General features: G+C 36.6%; 1 protein-coding gene across 6 annotated transcripts in view; it reads right to left on the reverse strand.

Moving 5' to 3' along the window:
- Positions 1 to 22,051, reverse strand: part of CACNA2D1 (calcium voltage-gated channel auxiliary subunit alpha2delta 1) — a 407,133-nt gene that overhangs the window by 32,312 nt on the left and 352,770 nt on the right. For 4 of the 6 annotated variants that reach the window (XM_064142568.1, XM_064142569.1, XM_064142567.1 and 1 more), the window contains 6 exons: positions 14,132 to 14,203; positions 12,971 to 13,042; positions 8,535 to 8,596; positions 5,837 to 5,913; positions 3,856 to 3,916; positions 2,018 to 2,115 (listed from right to left, as the gene is read on the reverse strand). In XM_064142568.1, the coding sequence (XP_063998638.1) occupies positions 2,018 to 2,115; positions 3,856 to 3,916; positions 5,837 to 5,913; positions 8,535 to 8,596; positions 12,971 to 13,042; positions 14,132 to 14,203 (442 nt within the window). Of the gene's footprint in view, positions 1 to 2,017; positions 2,116 to 3,855; positions 3,917 to 5,836; positions 5,914 to 8,534; positions 8,597 to 12,970; positions 13,043 to 14,131; positions 14,204 to 19,382; positions 19,514 to 20,290; positions 20,762 to 22,051 lie in introns of those variants that run through there. The other 2 variants (XM_064142573.1, XM_064142572.1) reach the window with 2 other exon arrangements.

The following is a 22,051-nucleotide window of genomic DNA, read 5'->3' on the forward strand; positions in this document are numbered from 1 at the left end:
AATGGTTTGGCTTGGAAGGGAAGTCTAAAGGTCACCTAGTCCAACCCCCTATCATTGTGTCATAGGAGAAAGCAAGATGATAAAGGTATAGGTCCCAACTTTGACAAACCTCTATATAAATTTACAAGTAAACCTATTTTTAAAGCATATTTTCATTCAGACACTTCTTATTTCAGGTGCCGCAATAAAACAGTATATAATTTTTTAGTTATGCTTATGTGCCACAAAATCAGAATCATAGAATAGAATCATAGAATCAACCAGGTTAGAAGAGACCTCGAAGATCATCCAGTCCAACCTAGCACCCAGCCCTATCCAGTTAAGTTCTTTATTTACTAAGCCACACTGGATACTGCAATATTACTAAATGTGTCCTCAATATTCACATACACAACTAGTGAAAATTAAACTAGAATGTTATTTTATTAAATGAGCTTATCATTTCAGGTGAATACTTTTACTTCCAAGGCTGAATCAAGAAACTTGGAGTAAAATTTTGGTCAGGCAGAAATGTGTCAGTGAATAGAATCATTCTGTTTAAAAAAAAAAAACAACCAAACAACAAACCAACTGCCCAAACTTGCACATAAAACCAGACTTTTGTGGGAAGATCTTATATTTTAGTGTACATTCTTTCAGTTATACAATCTAGCAGAGAGATTCTTATTGAACTAATCTGTGATTCCTGGCAGCAGCATGTTAAAAAGACTTGGAGAACGCAAGATGAAAAAAAAAGGTTATTCCAACTTTTTATAAGCTATTAAAAATGCTAAATAGATTTGTGTGGATAAACAAACAAATCCAAATATTGATTTTTTTTCATGAGAACCAGATTGATGGTTTGTTTTAAAGTGTTAACTTCTCGTTTATTCTCAATGGAGTTGAAAGCCTCATTTCCAAATGTGAATACCTTCAGAAAGTCCTGTGCTCACCACTGCAGCAGTTACATGAATCTGTGGTCTTAAACAACTCAAGACCAAGTGAGATCTCCTTAACCAATTCGTGAATCAGTAATCAACCTTACTTATATTTTATTGTGCTTACTGGTTACTTCAGCTCTTGACTTCTTTAATTATTTTGGTTATATAAAGTGTCAAGAAAAGAGAGTCAAGATTTCATTACAAGATTTTAAAATCTATTTGAGGTTTCAGCTGATATGCTTAGCAAAAAAATTCTCTTTCAAAACACCTGGAGTAGATTAAAACAAACTGGTAGTTATTTGCTGCTAGAACAGAATGCTAAGAGGAATTGTGGAAAATATTGAATGCACAAGGCCCTCCAAAAAAGTGAAACCCAATTTTAAAATCTCTACCTTGGGTAGATAATCCCAACACTAGATGTGACTTTTACTATAAAAAAATAATTAAGATAAAGCCCAAAAGTACATGATTTGGGCATAAAATCACAGAATCACAGAATTAACCAGGTTGGAAAAGACCTCCAAGATCATCGAGTCCAACCTATCACCTAACCCTTCTATTAACTAACCCACGCCACTAAGTGCCTCATCCAACCTCCTCTTAAACACCTCCATTTCCTCTTGTCCTGTTGTTAATTACTTGGGAAAAGAGGCCAATACTAACCTCATTACTACCTCTTTTTAGGTACGTCTAGAGAGATAATAGTGAAAATAAAACATAGATGAAAGCTGCATTAACTCCATCAGCCATGCCAGTTTCTAAGCACAGGATAGAAAGTGTTAGAATATAGAATTCCATAGAATATAGAATCATAGAATCAATCAGGTTGGAAGAGACCTCCAAGATCATCCAGTCCAACCTATGCCCCAGCTCTATCCAGTCAACTAGACCACGGCACTAAGTGCCTCATCCAGGCTTTTCCTGAACACCTCCAGGGATGGTGACTCCACCACCTCCCTGTGCAACCCATTCCAATGGGAAATCACTCTCTCTGGGAAGAACTTCTTCCTAACATCAAAAGTTGTGATTCTGACTATTTCTTATTTGCAAGTATTTTTCAAAGGAAAATAAAACAGTTAAGTGAAAAGAATACTTACACGATGGACTGCTTGGAGTGTATCTGTCAATAAATTCATTGAAATTTAATAGAAATTCAGTGTTGTTTTCTGATTTTTTTACATCATTACAGTATTCTCTGAAAAAAAAAAAAAGAATCACAACAACAGATTTATGTCTTTTTTTTTTTTTTAGCTGAAGTGCATAAATATTGCTCAGCAGTTTTAAAGTCCAGGCAGAATTCTCTTGCTACAGTGGTGTGGCTGGCACTACTACACAAACTGACGACCATGGTCAATACTGAATGTTGACTATATTGAATATTTCAAGCATCTATGGGAAATAAAGTGTATGGCTATATCTGAATTATAGGAAAATTCCTACATGGCACAGATTCCCAGAAAAATAATTCAGAAATAGTGCAGGCCTTGAAATTAGGAGATCATAGAGTCAGTAAAATAAACCAGAAAATGCCCAGTAAATTTAGATTGCTCCTGTCTTAAATTGTAATGGAAAGTACATAGACTTATGATTAAAACATAGTCACTTCATGCTCAACTAAGGTTGGATTTATTTCAGGTCCCATACTCTGGAAAGTCTTAAAGGCCATTTTAAAAGGGTACACACCACATGAGCATACAAACACTTTTTGTTGTGACATATGCAAACCAGATAAACATTAAACTGCTGTCCTTTACATATGTAATAAAATTGAGGAATATATCATTGAGCCAGTCACCGAATGCCAGCGAGCGCAATAAAAGTCAGTAGGCATTTGGAAGACAAATATTAGATGGTAAGTGGCATAAAATAACTTTAATGAAAATGCAGAGAGGATACAGTACTGAAACAGGGAGCCCTTTTTTTTTCAAATGAGCTTTTTATATTAATTTTATGAACAAAAGAAGTCTATTCAAGTATTTCATATCAATAAGATATCTTATTAACTTGTACTTTACCATGATTCCCAAAGACTAGAGGCAGAATTTGCTTTGCTATGCCAACATTCACATTTATACAGAGCTGCTCTCTATCAAACAGGCTTTGTTCGTGTAGATCAAGCTAACAGCTAGGGACTTGCTGGTAGCTGCTAACTGGCACAACTGATTATCAATAACTTTGGACCTTCAGAAAAATTCAATTAAATTGTTAAGATGAGAATACATTCAAAGATAGAAATCTGTTTTGCATATGAATCAGTCTATTAATTGGAACGAAGCTATTAATGAACATTTAAAAAGATACAGTCATAAATAAGAAACGCAACAATCCTTAACTGATTGTGATAGTATAGCATTTCCTTTTTAAGGACTATCTCTTAAAGGAACTTAATTTTAAAGGACTCTTTAACACACTGTATTGTTCTTGCAAGCCGACATTTACAAGGGCAGCAATGACTACACAATTTCACATGCAAAAAAATAATGAACTTATTTGATCAGTTTTCAATGACTCCATTTTTTTTTTCATGTGTCCTTAAGTGTCAGAGAGCTTTGAAACACTTTGTCTTGAGGTCAGAAAATGTCTTGAGGGTAGTATTATGGTACCTATTTTACAAATGAGAAGCTAAGGTACAAAGCTGCAAAATCCTAAGCGTCACAATCGTAAGAAGATTTTTCATGAAAGCAACAATGTCAGATTTTGGAGCTCTCCTTGATTATTATAAACAGGAATCAGAATCTAAATATGCTATTTGCACTCGAGCAAGAAGACTGATGTTCTAAAATGTGAATTTAAATTAATAACTTCTAATTCACTTAATATCCATTTTAACAACATGAAACTTTATTGGTGAAGTTGGAATTTTGTAAATGTCATTAATCTTATCAAATGCCTATTTATTGCTGAGATCAAACTTATTAATGGGAAATTAACCAACCTTGGTGCTATAAATGTATAGCCAGCTTCATCAAAACGATCCAGCTTCAGTGTCTCTGAATCTACAAAGTTGAAGAGTAAACATCAAGTAAGCAAACTGGGCTTTTTAACCATCATTTTTCTTCTCAGAATGTTTGACTGGCTTTTGCATGCATCCATGAATTTAGAAAGAAATGTTTATCCTGAGACACTTTCCTACTGACATACTGTATACTTCTCAGTACTTCACAATACAGGAAGAAATTACTGATTATATAAAACATATTCTTAGCAATAAGGTATTTAAAAACTTACTTAGAGGAGATATTTCATTAGCATGAAAACATAGGAGGTATTTCCATTAGAATTACAATCTGACCCAAAGAAATATTTTGGACACCAAGTTGTAAGAACATGAAGGAAAATGCTTCTAGTATTTTCTGAAATAAAGGTTAATAACCTCGTGTGTGTAAGCATCACTTCCATGATACTAAAAAGAATGGCTCTAAAAGCTGGTATCACTGAACATTGATAGGTCCAGACAAAGGATTACAGATTAGCAACATATTAAAATGTGCATGAAAACAGAAAAAAGCCCCAACATTTCACATCCTTTTTTCTTTTTTTTTTTTTCTTTCTATTGCTATGGTACCAAATGAACATGGGAAGAGTCCTGAGATGAGGAATACAGAGGAGAATATCCAGTAGGAATAGAAATACAAGTGAAAAATATCAACTGCAGTAAACAGAAGGAAATTGAGCAACAAGAATATACTTGCCCTTTTTCATTGCCACTATCCATCAGAAAGAGAAAGCAGGGAAACAGAAAAAAACAGGGTAAAGCAAAAGGGGTCACAAACCAATATTTTATTCAAACAGCCCCTTGAATAAAAATATTGTGCATAGATAGATCAAAGGTTCAATTTACATACAGCTGTAGTCTGGAAAAAAGACAAACATCTTTGAAGACTGAAGAACACGTCCTTTTCAATTAATTCTCAAGTACCTTCTATATACTGTGGCTATTTCAAGGGTCTGTTTTGCATGTTGTATTGATCTAACCAATCGAGAGAAGCATATTCACTCACTAAAACTTTATTTTAAACTACTTACTGTTTAACAGATTTAAGAAATAAATCACTGATTATTATCCTACTTCATGAGCAGGAGATGAGGGCAGAAAACAGTGATCTAGTGCTAACCCACTTTTTTGCTAAAGAAATAGTAACTATGTCTGTCATATAGATGCAGAGTGGTCTTCTAGCTTTCTGCTTAACTGCATATTTGTTCAAGTTTATTGTAACACTTGGATAAAGTTAAAAGGATGTGATGGATTCTATTTTGTCTACTATCTAGACTGCAGTTAGGCTACATCTAATAAATAAAAAGCATCTGAATACTCACAAGTATCATTTCCACTTATCTCTCCAGAATCTGTACATGGCTTGAAATTAGTCTAATTCAAAAACACATTACAAACGTCCTCTAAAGCTATTTGTAAAATGCAAAACAAAAGCCTAGCTGCAAGCTAAACTAAGCAATGTTTTCAGATTCATCTATCTCTATGGGCAGCAGAGGTAATTTGCCAAATATTACACTCTAACTACTGCAAAAATTACCCCCAAAAATGTTTTACTATCACATTCTGTATCACAGCATTTAGTTAACAGAATGAAAAAGAAATAGTATCCAGACCCTTAAAATGACAGCAACAGAGGATACACAAAGCAATGATTCCACAGGCACAGAGCAAGGGGGAAGGGATTGTCAGTGGAACTGGGGTACCTGCACATATTCTATCTTTATAGAATATTTCTTGTACCTTGGATGTTACGATGGGTTGGAATCATTGCTGCAGATTTTGGGTACATCATGATAACGTCAGTGAATTTCACACAATTTATGAATTTTAAACACTGCTTTTTTTGGTTTTTTTTAATAAGAGGATTAATCCTGAGACTTGCCAACACAGGACAAAACCGCGGAACCTTCACAGTACTTACATCTGGCTTGTATTATTGGTTCATCAATTTTGGCTTTAATATAATAAAAGCTGTATGATGGTAACACCAATGCCAAACTGCAACAGAAATGAGAGAAATAAAACAATTATAGTATTTGGGGCAGTTTTCCATTTTCAGCTTCTATGTGTTTTGAAAGCAATTAACAGGTTTGGAAGTTGGATCATCATGAGACAAAACAGATATATATGGACATACCAGCCTCACACTCTCTAAAACCTGTTTCACAAGTAGGTTCATGCTGGTCCTGAAGTCCTCTATATTAATTCTTATTTAAACTTTTCAGCACAAGTGCAATTTTAAATGGAGAAGTAAGGACTTTTCAAATAATTGTAAATACTAAAATATATGACTTCTTATATATTTCTCTTACTCACATAGCATCCCAGTGTAACACATTTAAAAGTGATCACTGATTGCCTTAAGCGGCATGTAATGATCTGCAAGCATCTTACAATGACAGACTCTCCTTTAGTAATAAAACTGGAGGTATTCATTAAGAAGGGTATCTGACAAACTTGAATTCAAGATGAGAAATTACATTCAAGATGAGAAATACTTCCTTCAGGTCTTTCAGTCAGAACATTTTCAGAGTCACAAAGCGTTTGCAATGTATTTTCTTTGAGATTATGTTTGCTATTGTTAAAAATATATAGGGCTTTGCAAATAAGTTCAATAAATGTGTAGAAAGGCTCACTTCTAGAAAGGTATCTAAAAAAGAAGAGGTTTGAGTAACCATTAAAAAGTCATCATCGTCTTCCACATCACATTCTTAATTTTTGCACTTGGATTTCATCACAACATAATTGCAAAGGTTTCTAATGGATATCTGTGGAAATTAACATTAAAAAAGTTGAACAATTGAGCCATAAATGAGATGACCTTTAATGATGCACTTGCCATTTAAACAGAATGTGAGATTGGTAGAAGGCTATCACTAAATATTCAGCAATTCTCCTCCAGGGAAATCAGTAGCAGTTTACCTGCAGTTTACCTGTGATTAACTGCTAGCAGAAATTGCTCATTAAAATTTATAATTTTATGTTTAATAGGTTTTATGTAATGTGGATCCATGGATTTATTGCTGTATCTCACGCCAGGGAGCTCAGCAAGAATTAAGACGTCAAATAAATCAAATGCAATTATTTTACCGATTGCTCAATGTCATAGCCTGATCAAAAAGTTTCTTTTCTCACAGAGCATAAAAACAGAGGCAGTTCAACAGAAAAATGGGATGATGAATCCTATATTCTCTTGTTAAAATTATTTGTTTTGTTGTACATACAAATTAATGTTTGCATACTCATTGGCTGTACATCTGTGCAGAGTGTAACAGAAAATGGGAACCAGCTTGGCTGAGGACTACTGTAATTCACTACAATAAAAGTATTGTTTTGGTAAAAAATTGACTCAATATATTCCCATCTTGTTTTGAACCCCAGCAGTTTAACTTTTCCATGACTTCATTTGTTTTAGATAATGCCAAGTTTCTACATTCCTTCTAATATTACAAAGCTCTGTGCTTAAATGAGGTTGTAATAACATACACACCAAAGATGCATTCAAGGTGGGATGCGCTCTTACCCATTACTTGATTTGTTCCTGCTTCCATTCATCAAATAATTTTTTACATACAAAGCAGTATTGGTGCTAATCAGTTAAAACATGTAAAAAATAGATATGGATTTCAGAGATAAATAGTAACATGATTCCTGCCCCTAAGAACAGGCATGAAGGTAGGCAAAGTCATGATGTAAGTAATGATGGTAACTAAAATATATTTGCAAAACATGTCACATCTTTATTTATACTAAAATACAGCATCTTCCTTTTTAACATGCATTTAACAAGAACATAGAGACAAAGCAAAGAAAAAAATAAGGAGAGATCCAAGAAAAAGTGTACAATTAAAGGTCTAAGTATACTACAATACAAGAAAACACGAGTGCCAAAATAGAAAGAAATGTGTTTTTTCCTGAATGCAAAAATACACTTGTGATAAATCTTGACAGATGGATGGAAGACTGAAGTTCTAGTCCCTGCATAGAGCAAAAAATTCTGAGCTCTAAATCTGTAAAGGAACCTAGAAAATCCTGCAGGCATGGACACAAGATATGGTTTGGACTCAGCAAAAAATTGCAATATCAACAATATTTAAAAAATGAAACAGCTATGTGAAGTCACTACTCTAAAGAAGGTGGAGTGGGTCTAGAGAGGGCCACAGAAACGATCAGGAGACTGGAACACCTCTCCTACAAGGACAAGCTGCAGGAGCTGGGGCTGTTCAGTCTGAAGAAGAAAAGACTCAGGGGAGACCTAACAGCAGCCTTCCAGTATCTGAAGAGAGGCTACAAGAAGGCTTCAGGGGGACTTTTTTCAAAGGCCTGCAGTGATAAGATGAGAGGAAATGGTTTGAAAGTAGAGGAGTTTTAGAGTGGATGTTAGAAACAAGTTCTTTGTTATGAGGGTGGTGGAACACTGGAACAGGTTGCCCAGGGCGGTAGTTGAGACCCCATCCCTGGAAATATTCAAGGTGAGGCTCACCAGGGATCTGAAAAACTTAATCTAGTGGAGGATGTCCCTGCTTAGTGCAAGATGCTTGGACTAGCTGACCTTTGGAGCTCCCTTCCAACCCAAACTATTCAATAATTCTGTAAGTCAGAAAGGAGAAATCAGTTACCTGTAATCCGTGCCATTCACAGCAGTCCATGTATACGTTCTGTTTCCTTTATCAATATATCTCTACAAAGAGATATTGATGAAAAGATAAATTATTCTATGGGGTTTCCACAAGCATGACCTTTTCTTGCAAAACAATTTTAAATCAAGTATAAATCTGTTGGAATTCTACTTATTTTTTGCTAATAAGTACAGTAGTGAGTTGAGTTTCAACTCCTTTTCTTAAGCATGTTCCAAACACATTATGTAGAAGAATCACCCATGTCTTTTCTATTGAATATTAAAGAAATGCAAATTAAATAAAGCCAGATAAACATGACCTACCATTTTCCTTTTAACATTCATTAGCCAAGGCTATGCAACATTTCTTTTTCTATATCAATTAAATGTGATGAAAGGTCTTGTCCCTTTTTTTGTACCATTTTACAGTTAAAATATGAAAAGAAAAAATCTCAGTAATAAAAAGACTTTTCAGGTAACTCTAAGAACAAAACAACCCAGTCTTTGTACATCTGAGTTGCAGTACCACTGACTAAATGTGTTTTGAGTCACACCTACAGGCAGAGCTAGGCACTTGTGACCGTAAAGGCACTCCATGCTGAACTTACATGTGTTTTTAATCTCATCAGGAGGGGCCTCAACTCTTTGAAAAAAATCAGCATTGAAGTAAATGTTTATTTTTAAACAACTGAATCCATCAGGACAAACTTTACCATTTGTTTCCTTTTGTGTATGAATAATAACAGGATAGACATAGTCCCACAGTTGCCCCTAGATTTAATGATTGATGTACCTGGCTGACATGATTTTACTCAGTTCCCCACTACAGGTTTATTCCAGCTGCACTATATTATCATTCTACAATCAGAGATCTGTAACTATGCCAGCAAGGTAGTCTGTGCAGCTGTTGCACTGCAGTATTACAAACATTGGTAAGAAGTATTGCAGGTATATTTTTATATCAAGTGTGAAAAATCACTATGGTTATGAAAAAAGAGATGTCTTCTTTTTTTTATTCTTACACTTATAATTTGAGACCTTCTCATTATCTGGATGCTGTTTTTCAGTACAGCATGACAGTATAAGTAATTTCATAGTGAAAAAGAAAATCTAGTTGACTGGATAGGGCTGGGTGCTAGGTTGGAGTGGATGATCTTGGAGGTCTCTTCCAACCTGGTTCATTCTATGAAATAGAAAACATTTGCATATATCAGTGTCTAAAAGTTTGACATATTTAAGGTAAAATATGAATGAAGAGATTCCTATCAAGTCTGTTTATATATAATAACACGTCTATGTTATTATTTTTTTTAGCTGAAGAATAAGTAAACACTTGAATGTAGTATTGGCAGTTCTTCCAAATCAGGTGCAGTGCCATAGGTTGCACACTTCTGTGTGTTGGCAAAGTGGGAAGGAAGGAAGAACTGGGCTTATTGAACCCTGTTGCCACTTTGCTTGAAAACAAATTGACTGAAATCCCTCTTCCAAGATAACCATCAGATCATACTTTCTCATGCATCAGCTCCCATTTACCTTTGCCTACCTCATTATTGATTGGTCTGAAATCATCTCATGCTCATGTGGTCACTGCCAAAGAACCTACTACACATTACTGCAGCTTTTGTGACTCTCTCATTTTTATGTTGCACCCTTCACTTCCCACCCTGACTGTGTCAATGTGGCAATGCTTTTGTTCCTATGGCATCTTCTCTGTTAGCTGGAAAGCCCCTGAGGCCTAGAGAGACTCCAGCACACCCCACCCACACTTGCCACAAATCCAGTCTCTATGCTGTAGTATGAGGTCATCTCCCAAGACACTGCTAAGGCCAGCTGCAATATGAAAGGAAGGCGATGCATGCTTAGAGCAAACAGCAAAACAAAAAGGACATAAATTTTAAGTCTTCAGACTGCAACTGTCAGTTCAGAGCAACTGACCACATCAACCCTCTTTATATGAAAATATAAGAAGCTATGAAGTCCTAAGTAGTGCATAGCTCATGCATGGCCCATGATCTGAAGAAGTTTTATTCTGGTTGTAGCAGCCTGAAGCTGAGAGGACACAATGCCTTCAAGTAGTCATCACTGCCAGCCACCTCTATCTGCTCTTTTCTTCTCACAGAGAGGTTTGAGTAGACAAGGACATCTTGAACCATGATGCAAGGGAACTAAGGGGAAAAATATTTTCACTGGGGATTTAAACCATCTAGAACCAAAAGACTTGGGATATTCTATCCAAATAACAGACTAGAATCTGGCATCCCCACTTCCTAATGCTGTAGCTGACTCCAGAATTCACAAGTGTAAATTCTTCACCTCCTGCTTTGAGCAAACAGGTGCAGGACCAGGTACTTCAGGTCTCTTTTACCACAGACTGAGAAATGCATGCACAGCCTAAGATCTCTTCAATAACTTTCCTATGAATGCAATTTCTTGTATAATTCCAATGGTTCCACTGCATTTTTGTCACGTTCTAGTTATCCCTCTTCTAGCTGCCTCTAATTGACCTCATCAATGTTTATAAAGATGTAAAGGGTGAGAGCCAGGAGGATGGAGCCAGTGTTTTCTAGGTGATGCCCAAAGGCAGGACAAGGGGCAATGGGTGGAAGCTGAGACACAGGAAGCTTCACTTAAACATGAGGAGGAATGTTTTCACTGTGAGGGTGACAGAACACTGGAGCAGGCTGCCATGGGGTGTTATGGAGTGTCCCTCTCTGGAGATATTCAAAACCTGCCTGGCAGGGGGGTTGGACTAGAGGATCTGATCTTTTGAGGTCCCTTCCAGCCCCTGACATCCTGTGATTCTCTGCCGTTCAGAGCCCTCTTCACTCATTGGCTTGGAAAGGCACTCCTTAAACAAAACAAGTCTGAAAATGTCCCAGTTCCTCCCTTCAGTGGCAGCTTACTCTCAACATGGTAGAAGGATCTTGGAGCTCTGAGCAACCTGACCTCATTGAAGATGTCCCTGCTTCTTGTATGGGAGTGGACTAGATGAATTTTCATGGTCCCTTCCAACACAAGCTATTCTATAACATATGTTCCCAAAGGTCTTTTGTGAAACCAAGTGACCATAAGATTCATATTGTGAAATCACAGCATGGACGGAGGATTGAGACATGCTTCAGAAGAATTCAGCTCCATTCCGAGCTTCATCTAGAAAGGGTAATATGAATTGCCACTGATTTTCACCCACAAGGACAAGCAAGTTTCTCCCATGTTTAAAGCAAAACTAGACTAGGATTATTTTTTTCTTTATCAATGTGAGACTAGTTACATAAAAATCTTCCCTCAATGCAAAACTGAGTCAGAGAACTACTCAGTATTGAGCATCACTTTGTGTAGTCTGGCCAAAATGTAAAGCAGAGTTTGAAAATTGCTGCTATTAGATGTTGAATGAACAGAAATAAGGAATGTGCTGGTTGAACAGAATAAAAATCTTTGAAACTCTGAGGCCTGACTTCCTGTCGATTTAACTTGATTAGATTCTGTAGCATATATGTTGTGAGAAGGATGACCTCTTCAATGAACCATTCTGGCATTTAAATGCACACAGCAGAGCCATTTCTGAGATACCAAAGCTACAGGGCATCAGCAGCAGAGGGCAGCCAATATTACACATGAAAAATTAACTACACAGTCTCAAGTAATTCTGCTGAGTATTGTTATGCTGTGCTTATATATATATTCTTCTGCTAAGGCATTAAACTGGCTTTTAAAAAATTGTGTTACATTCCAAGTAGAAGTCCCACAAAGCTGTTGTAGTATCGTAATTGTGAGGCACCCTCTGACCAGAACCGCTCCTTTGGCACACCAGTCAGAATTTACTCCTGTTGAGATCTCCAAGAAGTAGATCCATACAAAATCTGAGTATTTCATATTGCTAGGAAGTATGTCTGATGAGTTAGAAAAAAAACAATCTTTAGTAGGAATTAGCATTTTGGACAATAAAATAAAGAACTCATCAGGCTGTTCAGAAAGCAGGAGCACATAATATAAGATGAATTTGCTTATCCCAGATAGTCTTCATTTATGGCATATGAATGCCATATTTTTTTCTCACTATTTTCTTCCCATTCAACCACAACATAAACTACCAAACCCAGCTCCTCACATGCCTGCAAGCAAATTAAGTATTTTGTTTGGGAATTCATGCGCTGAAGTAGGCTGGGTCTATTTCCTGGTTAACAGAATGTAAGACCTCATCAACAACTGCTTGATTAATGATGCACCAAAGAAACTAAGAAACAAAACAATTATTCTTTTTCATAAGTGCATAATTTCTTTTACTATAAGCCAGTTAAGCTAGCAGTCTGGAGGAAAATAAATATACAAAGTGACAGTATAAAATGAACATCTTTTCACTGTTTCACAGCTTTGTTTTGTTTTGTGCTTCAGTTTTGTTAGTTCCTGTAAAGGTAATTGCCTGTGTTCCTATCTTACCTCATCTTGGGACTTGACCAGTGTTTCAAATGTTTTTTCTCCACTTTCTCCATCTATCATTTTTTTCCGAATCTATTGGCAAGGAAGAAGAAAGAAAAAGAAACAAAGGAAAAGAACTAGCACTGCATGTAACAAGAATAATCTTCCCAGCGATTCGAAACGTTTTGTAGGAGCACAGAAAATAGTGATGCATCTGAAAGTCATAGCTCTTAAAAAGAAGTGAAGCTTACAGTTTTCAGACTTTTATAATTAGAAGTTGGTTTATCCAAATACCTACTGAATCAACATTGAGGAACAACTATTGTGGTATACTTTGCATAGCAAGATCATCTCCCACAAAACTCCTTGATGTTGGGCAATAGCGAGAGCATGAGTTTGGTGTGGATCAGAAGGAGTTTTGTCCAGCATTTTTTGTGCTTTGCAGTATGATTCTGGTAGCAGCAGTGAGTCACAAAAGCAATTAATTTTTTTTTTAATTGGTCTGAGAGTAATTCCTCTCTGAAGCAGGCATTTCAAAGAAACTTAAGGCAGAATTGAATAGATACCAAGAAATGCTGATCAGTGTAATTTTGAAAGAACAATTTAAAGCAAAGTGGAAAAAAAACTATGATCAAAGAAGGTAACATGTTCAAAACATCTCCTTTTCATTGCACAAGCTAACAATCTATTAAAACAAATCTGATGGCTCAATGTATAAATTAAAATTAGCAATAAAAAATATACTAAGGAATTAATTTGTTGTCAATACTAAACTTTTTCAGTTCTCTCACCACAGCAGTAAACTTGCTTTAGTAAGAGACAAATACTTTTAAAATAGTTCAGGTAATACATTAATGCCATATAAAAAAGTATTCTGCTCTGAACAAATTCACAAGCCTCCTCCCCAGGAATTGTGACTTCATAAGGAAAAAAGAAAATTAAATAGCAGTCATGGTGTCTTAAAATCAAAGGAATTATAACACTTTGCCTACAAATAATAATAGGTTTCAGTTTGTTTCACTATAACTTTCTCTATCTATAAAGTCATTATCTTTACAGATTTAAAATCAAAATTTATAGTGAAATAGTTCCCCATCCAAAACATAGACCATTTATGGGTTTAAAGTTATTATACAGTGAAATACAAGCAGCAACAGGTACTAAGGAACTGAGTAATCTCACCTCAACTTTAATATCATTTTCCAATTCAGCATCTAGAAAATCCAGCGTGACGGGCTCCTGGGATTTGGGATTCTGAAGCAGAAGATAGTGAATGATCAAGTAATAAAGACAGAGTACTGTAATGTACAAATCATTCTAAAGCCTTCATTTCAAAGTAAACTGCTTAACTGGGTTTACTTACCTATCTGTTTTAATTTCTCACAGCATGATTAATTACTAGTGGCCCTTTCTCACTCATGTTACTTCATCAGAAAGGTTAACTGGGGAAGTGAAAATCAAACTAACACTAATGGCCAATGTCAGCCCCCAGTCTGTCATGTGTGATCGTTCTGGGAAGCTGCCTCCCTTACTGTGGGTATATCACAGATGGTAGGAGTGGGAGAAGATGCATCAGAGGAAGATTCAGATATTAATCCCTCATTAGGTGTCCTGCCTCCAAGAAGCAAAGGAGGAGTCTGGGCAAGTTTTCCAATTGACCAGTAACATGGGGTCACTGAACTCTGTTGCAGTTTTGCCAAAAGCAGACTACAGGCTTGCTGTGAAGAGGTGGAAAAGGACTTCAGCTCAAGATTCAAAGAGGTAGTAATTATAGTGAACGATTTCTTTGTTATAAAAATTAATCTGTTACGACCAGCATTACAGGACTTCTCAGAACACCTAGCAGTTTCAACATCAGTAATTTTCTCAATTAAGAGATATCAATCTGTAGCACAGAAACCTTGTGACTCAACAGCTTCACTATGGAGCACAGAGAAGTTTGGTGATCTGCATCTGTAGTAATACTGTCTCATAGGAGTATGGGAAAGCCGTTGTAGCTCTGCCAAACTAGCTCAGATCACTCTTCAACCTCTGCTCTTATCTAGGCAATGTGCCCTTGTGGCCAAGAGGACCAATGGGATCCTGGAAGGCATTAAAAAGAGTGAGTCCAGCAGATCAAGGGAAATTCCCCTCTGCCTCTATTTTGCCCGGTAAGACCCCATCTTGAGTACTGTGTTCAGTTTTGGGCTCCCCAGTTTAAGAATCATAAGGACAGGGATCTACTGGAGAAGGCCCAGTGGAGGGCTAGGAGCATGATTAGGGGACTGGAGCACTGCCGTATGAGGAGAGGCTGAGGGATCTGGGGCTTTTTAGTCTGGAGAAGAGAAGACAGAGGAGATCTAATAAATGTTTAAAAATATCTGAGGGCTGGGTGTCTGGAGTTGGGGGGGGGACAGGCTCTGCTCACTTGTTCCTTGTGGTAGGACAAGGAGCAATGGATGTAAGCTGCAGCACAAGAGGTTCCATGTCAACACAAGAGAGAACTTCTTTACTGTAAGGGTCACAGAGCACTGGAACAGGCTCCTCAGTGGGGTTGTGGAGTCTCCTTCTCTGGAGATTTTCACAGCCCATCTGGATGTGTTCCTCTGTGACCTAAGATAGATTGTATGGTCCTGCTCTGGCAAGGGGATTGGACTCAATAATCTCTTTGAGACTCTTCCAAACTGTAACATCCTGTGGTCCTGTGATCTCCATTTACATGGACGTCAACATCTTCCATGCAAGTTGTTAGGAACCTATCTCACAGAATCACAGAATTAAATAGGTTGGAAAAGACCTTTGAGATCATCAAGTTCAAGTTATCATTTAACTCTTCTAATTAACTAAACCATGGCACTAAGTACCTCATCCAGTCTCCTTTTAAACACCTCCAGGAACAATGACTCCACCACCTCCCTGAGCAGCCCATTCCAATGACCAATCACTCTTGTTTTGAGTGGTTTTGACTAAGCCCCATTGACTTTTTATTTTGTGGTGTAGAAATCCTCAATCCTCCTCACTCAGTAGTTACTTAATGCACCCTCTCTAACGAAGGATCTTTAGAAAAAATAGTATAGTGATATATTATTTAACCATTTAAACATGATAATTTAGAATAGCAGATTTTAAAAGTACAGGTTTATTACTGTTGTTGAATTGATAATAATTTGCTTTGTGTAAGAGGACAATTCATACATGAAAGGATTCCAAGGCCTAGTTCTCTTGGTAACAATCAGCAACACAAAAATTGTCATTAGCAGATACTATTGTTTCAAGACTAGTGTAGTTTCTGATAATGATATTTTTAGTGGATTTCAGCTATACTAATATGTTTACAGGGTAGACTAAGGTTCCTTCTTTCAAAATGATTGCTATATTTCTTCTAACACTGGCAAAGTTACATGACAGATACACTGCCCCTGTACTCTGCACTGGTTAGACCACAACTTGAGTTCTGTGTTCAGTTCTGGGCCCCCCAGTTTAGAAGGGACGTTGAGATGCTTGAGCGTGTCCAGAGAAGGACGACGAGGCTGGGGAGAGGCCTTGAGCACAGCCCTACGAGGAGAGGCTGAGGGAGCTGGGATTGTTTAGCCTGGAGAAGAGGAGGCTCAGGGGTGACCTTATTGCTGTCTACAACTACCTGAGGGGTGGTTGTGGCCAGGAGGAGGTTGCTCTCTTCTCTCAGGTGGCCAGCACCAGAACAAGAGGACACAGCCTCAGGCTGCACCAGGGGAGATTTAGGCTCGAGGTGAGGAGAAAGTTCTTCACTGAGAGAGTCATTGGACACTAGAATGGGCTGCCCGGGGAGGTGGTGGAGTCGCCGTCCCTGGGGCAGTTCAAGGCAAGGTTGGACGTGGCACTTGGTGCCATGGTCTAGCCTTGAGGTCTGTGGTAAAGGGTTGGACTTGATGATCTGTGAGGTCTCTTCCAACCCTGATGATACTGTGAAACTGTAAATACTGTGAAACTTGTGACTACTCTATCGAAGAATGTGTTTCATCCATCCTGTTATCATCCTGGTAAAAGATGCCTTCATGTAATAGTGTAAAGCATTAAGATCTTAATAGTAGCCCTTATTTTTGATATTGTAATATAGAATAGTGTTAGAAGACAAAGGATTATTCCTTCATAATCTTGAGGAACAAATGTATATATTTCTGAGTATTTGGAATCTTTCCTGTTCCTGTCAAGTAAGACTTACTAAGTGAAAAGTCATTGAATCTATCCTCAGAAAGGGAATATGGAAAGATTACAGGTGTTTCTTTTAAATGTCTCCTGATAACTTCTAAGAAATATTCACGTTCTTCTTTGTGTAGGACAGACAAAACTATCAACTTTAACACAGTGCTATTAACATACACTCTCTACTACTTGTAAAAAATTGAAATACTGTTATGCAAATGTTTCTCTCCCCCCCCGCCCCCAACAAACCCATATTCTCAAAACCAACAGCAAAAGGCTAAAATGTAAAACCAAAATTAAAAAAAAGTATTTTCTTACATGCAATGGATAATGAATAGCATGGTCAAACCCAAACAGCATGCATGAAGCCATTGGCATGGCAGAGGAGGCATTTATGAAGTTCGCATTCCATTTCAATACACAAAGGAACAGAGAAGAAACGAAATGGTAAAAAAAAAAATAAAGAAAAAAAGAAGCCATCACATCAAATCAAGGTCAAGATTCATTTCAAATGATAACCCAGGCTAGTCATAGTTAAGGAGTCCCAAAGACAAAATAGTCAGCGTTAAAAGTCCGTCACAGTACAAGTACGTATTAACTCTTCTTGCTCCTTTCACCACACATTCTTTATAAGGTATTTAATGATGACTTTTAACAGATGAAAAAGCTAAACACGTATAGATACATTATACAATGTGTCTGAGGCACAAAGAAATCCATTATAAATTAGAACAGAAAATTCTTAGCCTCATACTTTAAATGGAAGACAATTTCCCACTCTATTTTCCTCCCAAGAATGTGTTTTTTACCAGTATTTGGGCTCCATATTTTTTTTTTCTTCCAAGGTTGCCATTTAGTGGGGTTTATTCTGAGCCGGGAAGAAACAAACTTGCTGTTCAGTTTGCTCTTCTCTTTATCCAGTCATGCACACAGCATGACTAGAATAAGCACAACACCACCACATTCACTAGCACAACTTAATAAAACAAAACAGAAGTTAATAAGTAGCAATGAAGCATGCGAATAAAGGGAGCACAATCTATTTTCAGTCTGGCAAATAAAGGCAAAGATCTATTATTTCAATGCAAAATCAAAGAGGAAACAAAGAAAGAAAGAACTGGTGCAGCAACACAAAGTATTGTTCACTAAAAGGTCATGTGTCTTGGGAGGTCAGTATTCTCACACACCCTACAGAAGGCCTTCTCTGCTGAATTGCACGGACGTAGTTCCTACTCATACTTGCCACTACTAACAAAATCACAGGCTGTTAGGCTTTTGAAATAAGATGCTGGTAAGATGGTAGCCAAATCCTGGAACCCAGAAGGAGATCCAGGAACATCTGTAGTGGATGGGAGCCGCGAGCTTTTCCAGACCTTGCATTTCTGGGCAGCCAGCAACGCCAGGCAAACCCAGCAACAGTTATATCACAGCGTGTAGAGAAGCCAGGAGTGCCCAGAAAACTGAGACTTTTGTATTTTCCAGAGCTACTTTATGCAGTGCAAAACCAGAGTATCTTGCTCTTCTACATGTGGTATAAATGGAGCACTTGACACTCAGTAAAATCACTGACTTGAAATAGATTAGGATTTTATACCAATTTTTATAGGTGGTGTTATGCAAGACACCAGTTTTACATCGTATATTCTAATATGTGTAAGAATTCACATGGAATACTGTACCTAATCTTGTTATTTTTCTAGTGACACAGTTATTCTATTTCTTCATGGATTTTTAAGTTTCCATTTAATGTTTTGTGCTCAGGGACTGCATTATACAAATGTTACTAATTTCCTTTTTCTTGTACAAGTTAATGGCAGCTAATTCTCTGGAGCTCGGTGTGCTACACCAAGAAACTGATGTAAATGGCAGATAAAACATATGCCCTACTCTGACTTCCCTGGGACAACAACTGAACAGCTCATTCAAATGCTGTAGACAGCATACACTGTACAATAAAGCTTGGCAACCGTGTCATAAGAAAGATCTTATCTTGACTTTTGGTTAATGCAAGTAAAATCAGCACAAGTAGTCTCTCTCTCTCTCTCTCTCTTTTTTTTTTCAGTCTTCAAACTAATTTCAAAAGCTGAAGAGTAATTTTTACAGCACATCTCTTATTAGCACCTATTAGTAAAGCACTATAATTTAATGGAATGCCCTTCACCACAGCCAATAACATGTTTTCTATTATTTAAACAAGGAAAGATGCAAGCTTCATGCTTTGGAAGCTGTTTGTCAAAATAAACAGTTCTCTAGTTAGATTTTTCCTAGTAAGCAGGGCAGAAGCTTTCTATTGGTATTTTCAAGTCTATGCAGTCTAATGCACTAATCACCTCCATCCAAAGTTACCTGTACATTTGGTCTCCTTTTTCTCAGTTTAACTTTTGGTATGCCCACACCAATTTGCTGAAGTAATAAAAAAGCAGTAATTTGTATTGTTACACTATAAGTAAACAGTCTACTTGCAGAATGGAAGTCTTCCCTCAACATCTACACTCTCCATTTACTGGAAGCACAGAGTAGCCCTCACTCCACTCAAGAGTTCGGAGCATTCTGTAAGACTTACAAACAGGTTTTGTCTACTGAAACAAAACACAGAATGTGAATTAAGGTAACAGAGAGGTCTGTTTAAAATATAGTAAGAGAAGAATTTAACTTTTTAATTTACTTTATATCTGCTCTGAAAAACATCTATTTCTTTCAACACCATAAACCATCAGACAAAATAGTGGACACTATTGAAGGCACCTGGAGTTTTAGAACTACCATAAAATGGATTTTGATCACAGCCATAAAAAAAAATTAGGAGGATACTAATATTTAGAATAGATTCAGAAGTTGAACTATTCACTGCTTTCAACTCTTCTCTAATTAAGATTAATCCTGTCAAAACATGCTTGATGCATTTCAGTGAATACGTTCATTGGATGATTCCTGTGTCCTCTCTAAGATAATGGGGAAAATACAGGCACATACACACATACACACAAAGAGAACTGGCAATAAAACATAAAATGAAGTACTTGTTTAAGTATGTAAAATAAATAACTACAGATGCTTGGAAAATGGTATTCTAAGCTGTTTAAAAATATCTTAGAAAGAAAAAAAGGCTGTCAGTGTAGTTTTCATGTGCAGATAAGGACATAACAGAAAAATTCTTTGTGATTTTTACATAGTTTTTGAACCTGCCTCTTGTTAAGTTTTCTCACTTATGCAAACAGCTTTGCAAATTCTATATTTCATGGGATTTCTTTTGTGAGATGGTAGTGCAAGATTATTTTTTAAAAATACTGTGTTGAACCAGTTGTGATTCGAGGTTGCAGATAATCAGAAGGAAAGCAGAAGACATTCAGAAGAAGGATTTGTTGGAAATTTAATACACCCTCACCTTTTCAAAGGTAAAGATGTAGTGATGTTTTAGATTACATCTACTGTAAAATTGCTAGCAAAGAGGGTTAAGACGTTGTTTGTTAGTAAGTTAATGTTACCAGGAGGTTCAGCTAAAATTAATATGACATGTTAAATAAAGTCCAGGAGTTCTAAATAGATCTGTCTTTGAAGTGTACCTTAGTTTTAAAACGTAGTTCTGGTATCACTCAGAATAGCATGCACCACCCAAAACAAACTGGGAATGAAAATGTCTAGTCTGTGTAACTGTTAATAACAACAATAACAATCATAATAATGTATATGCTTAATATTGCATTTAGACATTCTATAACATATAACACATCACTGATTTTTTAACCATACTCTAAACCAAACATTTTAGCAGTGTGTGAAAACATCTCTGGACTTCCATATCCACAACCATGACACGTAGTATCCTAATAATCTCTTGGTCTGCCAAGATTTAGTTGGGTGGAGTGGTTACTCACTCTCTAATAAAGGTTCTTTATTCTCCACCATGACAAGTTTACACTCCAGTGTGAGATGAACAGAATCTGCAGCCATGAGTTTCTCACAGGAATGTGCCTAAAGCAAGAACACTACATTGCTTCCTTTTATACTTCTGTTAGCAAAAAGAAAAATTTCATTTGCATATGAGGAAAAAAGGTAAAGAGACCACTTCCCATCATCTGAATTCCTAATGATGTCTAATGAAATGGTCAGCAGTGACGCATCTATTCGTTGAATAATTCAACAAAAAAAAAAGCAAATCAAAGCTTTCAATTTTTAACATGTGAAAACTTAATGCACATATCCAGAAACTGAAGTCCTAAACTGATGAAGACTATACTGAAATCTTCTTATCTTCTTTTCTTTTCTTTTTAAAAGGGTTCTTTCAACATAAATCAAAAGGAATATTTAATTTTTTTAGTCAATAATTAAGATCAAGCTGTTCTTTCTCTTCTTCAGAAGACTTTTTTCCCCCTTTTTTTCTTTTGTTACACACTTTGCAAAAGATTTAAAATATATTCATTACTTCATCAGGAAATTAATTCAAATATTCATGATGCAGACTTCCCCCAGCTTAAGAATTAAATGAAGCACTAAAATATGTAGATTAATTCTCTATTTCTCTTTCTTCCTTTTACAGATAAAAATAGTGAAATAATTACATAAGGGGTCTGCTGTCCTTCTTGTAGCTATGAAAGGACTTCATGGTGAAGAAGCAAGAGAGGACAGCTGCACAATCAAGAGGTCAATGACTTGCTACTCTTCTGCCACATGAATATGACTGGGAGGAAAAAAAGTGATGGATATGCATGCAATGTAGAAAGCCCCAGTATTTCCATGTCTACATTTAAGCAGCATCTCTAAATTGCACTGAATGCTAAAAAATAACCTAGAAGTATGATGCCACTAAGGCTTAAAAGCCTTGTCTATGTATTGACTGCTTGCATTTACCTTGGCCACACATTGCTCAAGTAATTTTAGTAACAATTTTCAATATTGACAAAACTGAACTACAGGGATATATTGTTTGGTCTTCAATCTTCT

This window comes from Pogoniulus pusillus, chromosome 4 (assembly GCF_015220805.1).
Source record: "Pogoniulus pusillus isolate bPogPus1 chromosome 4, bPogPus1.pri, whole genome shotgun sequence".
NCBI lineage: Eukaryota > Metazoa > Chordata > Aves > Piciformes > Lybiidae > Pogoniulus > Pogoniulus pusillus.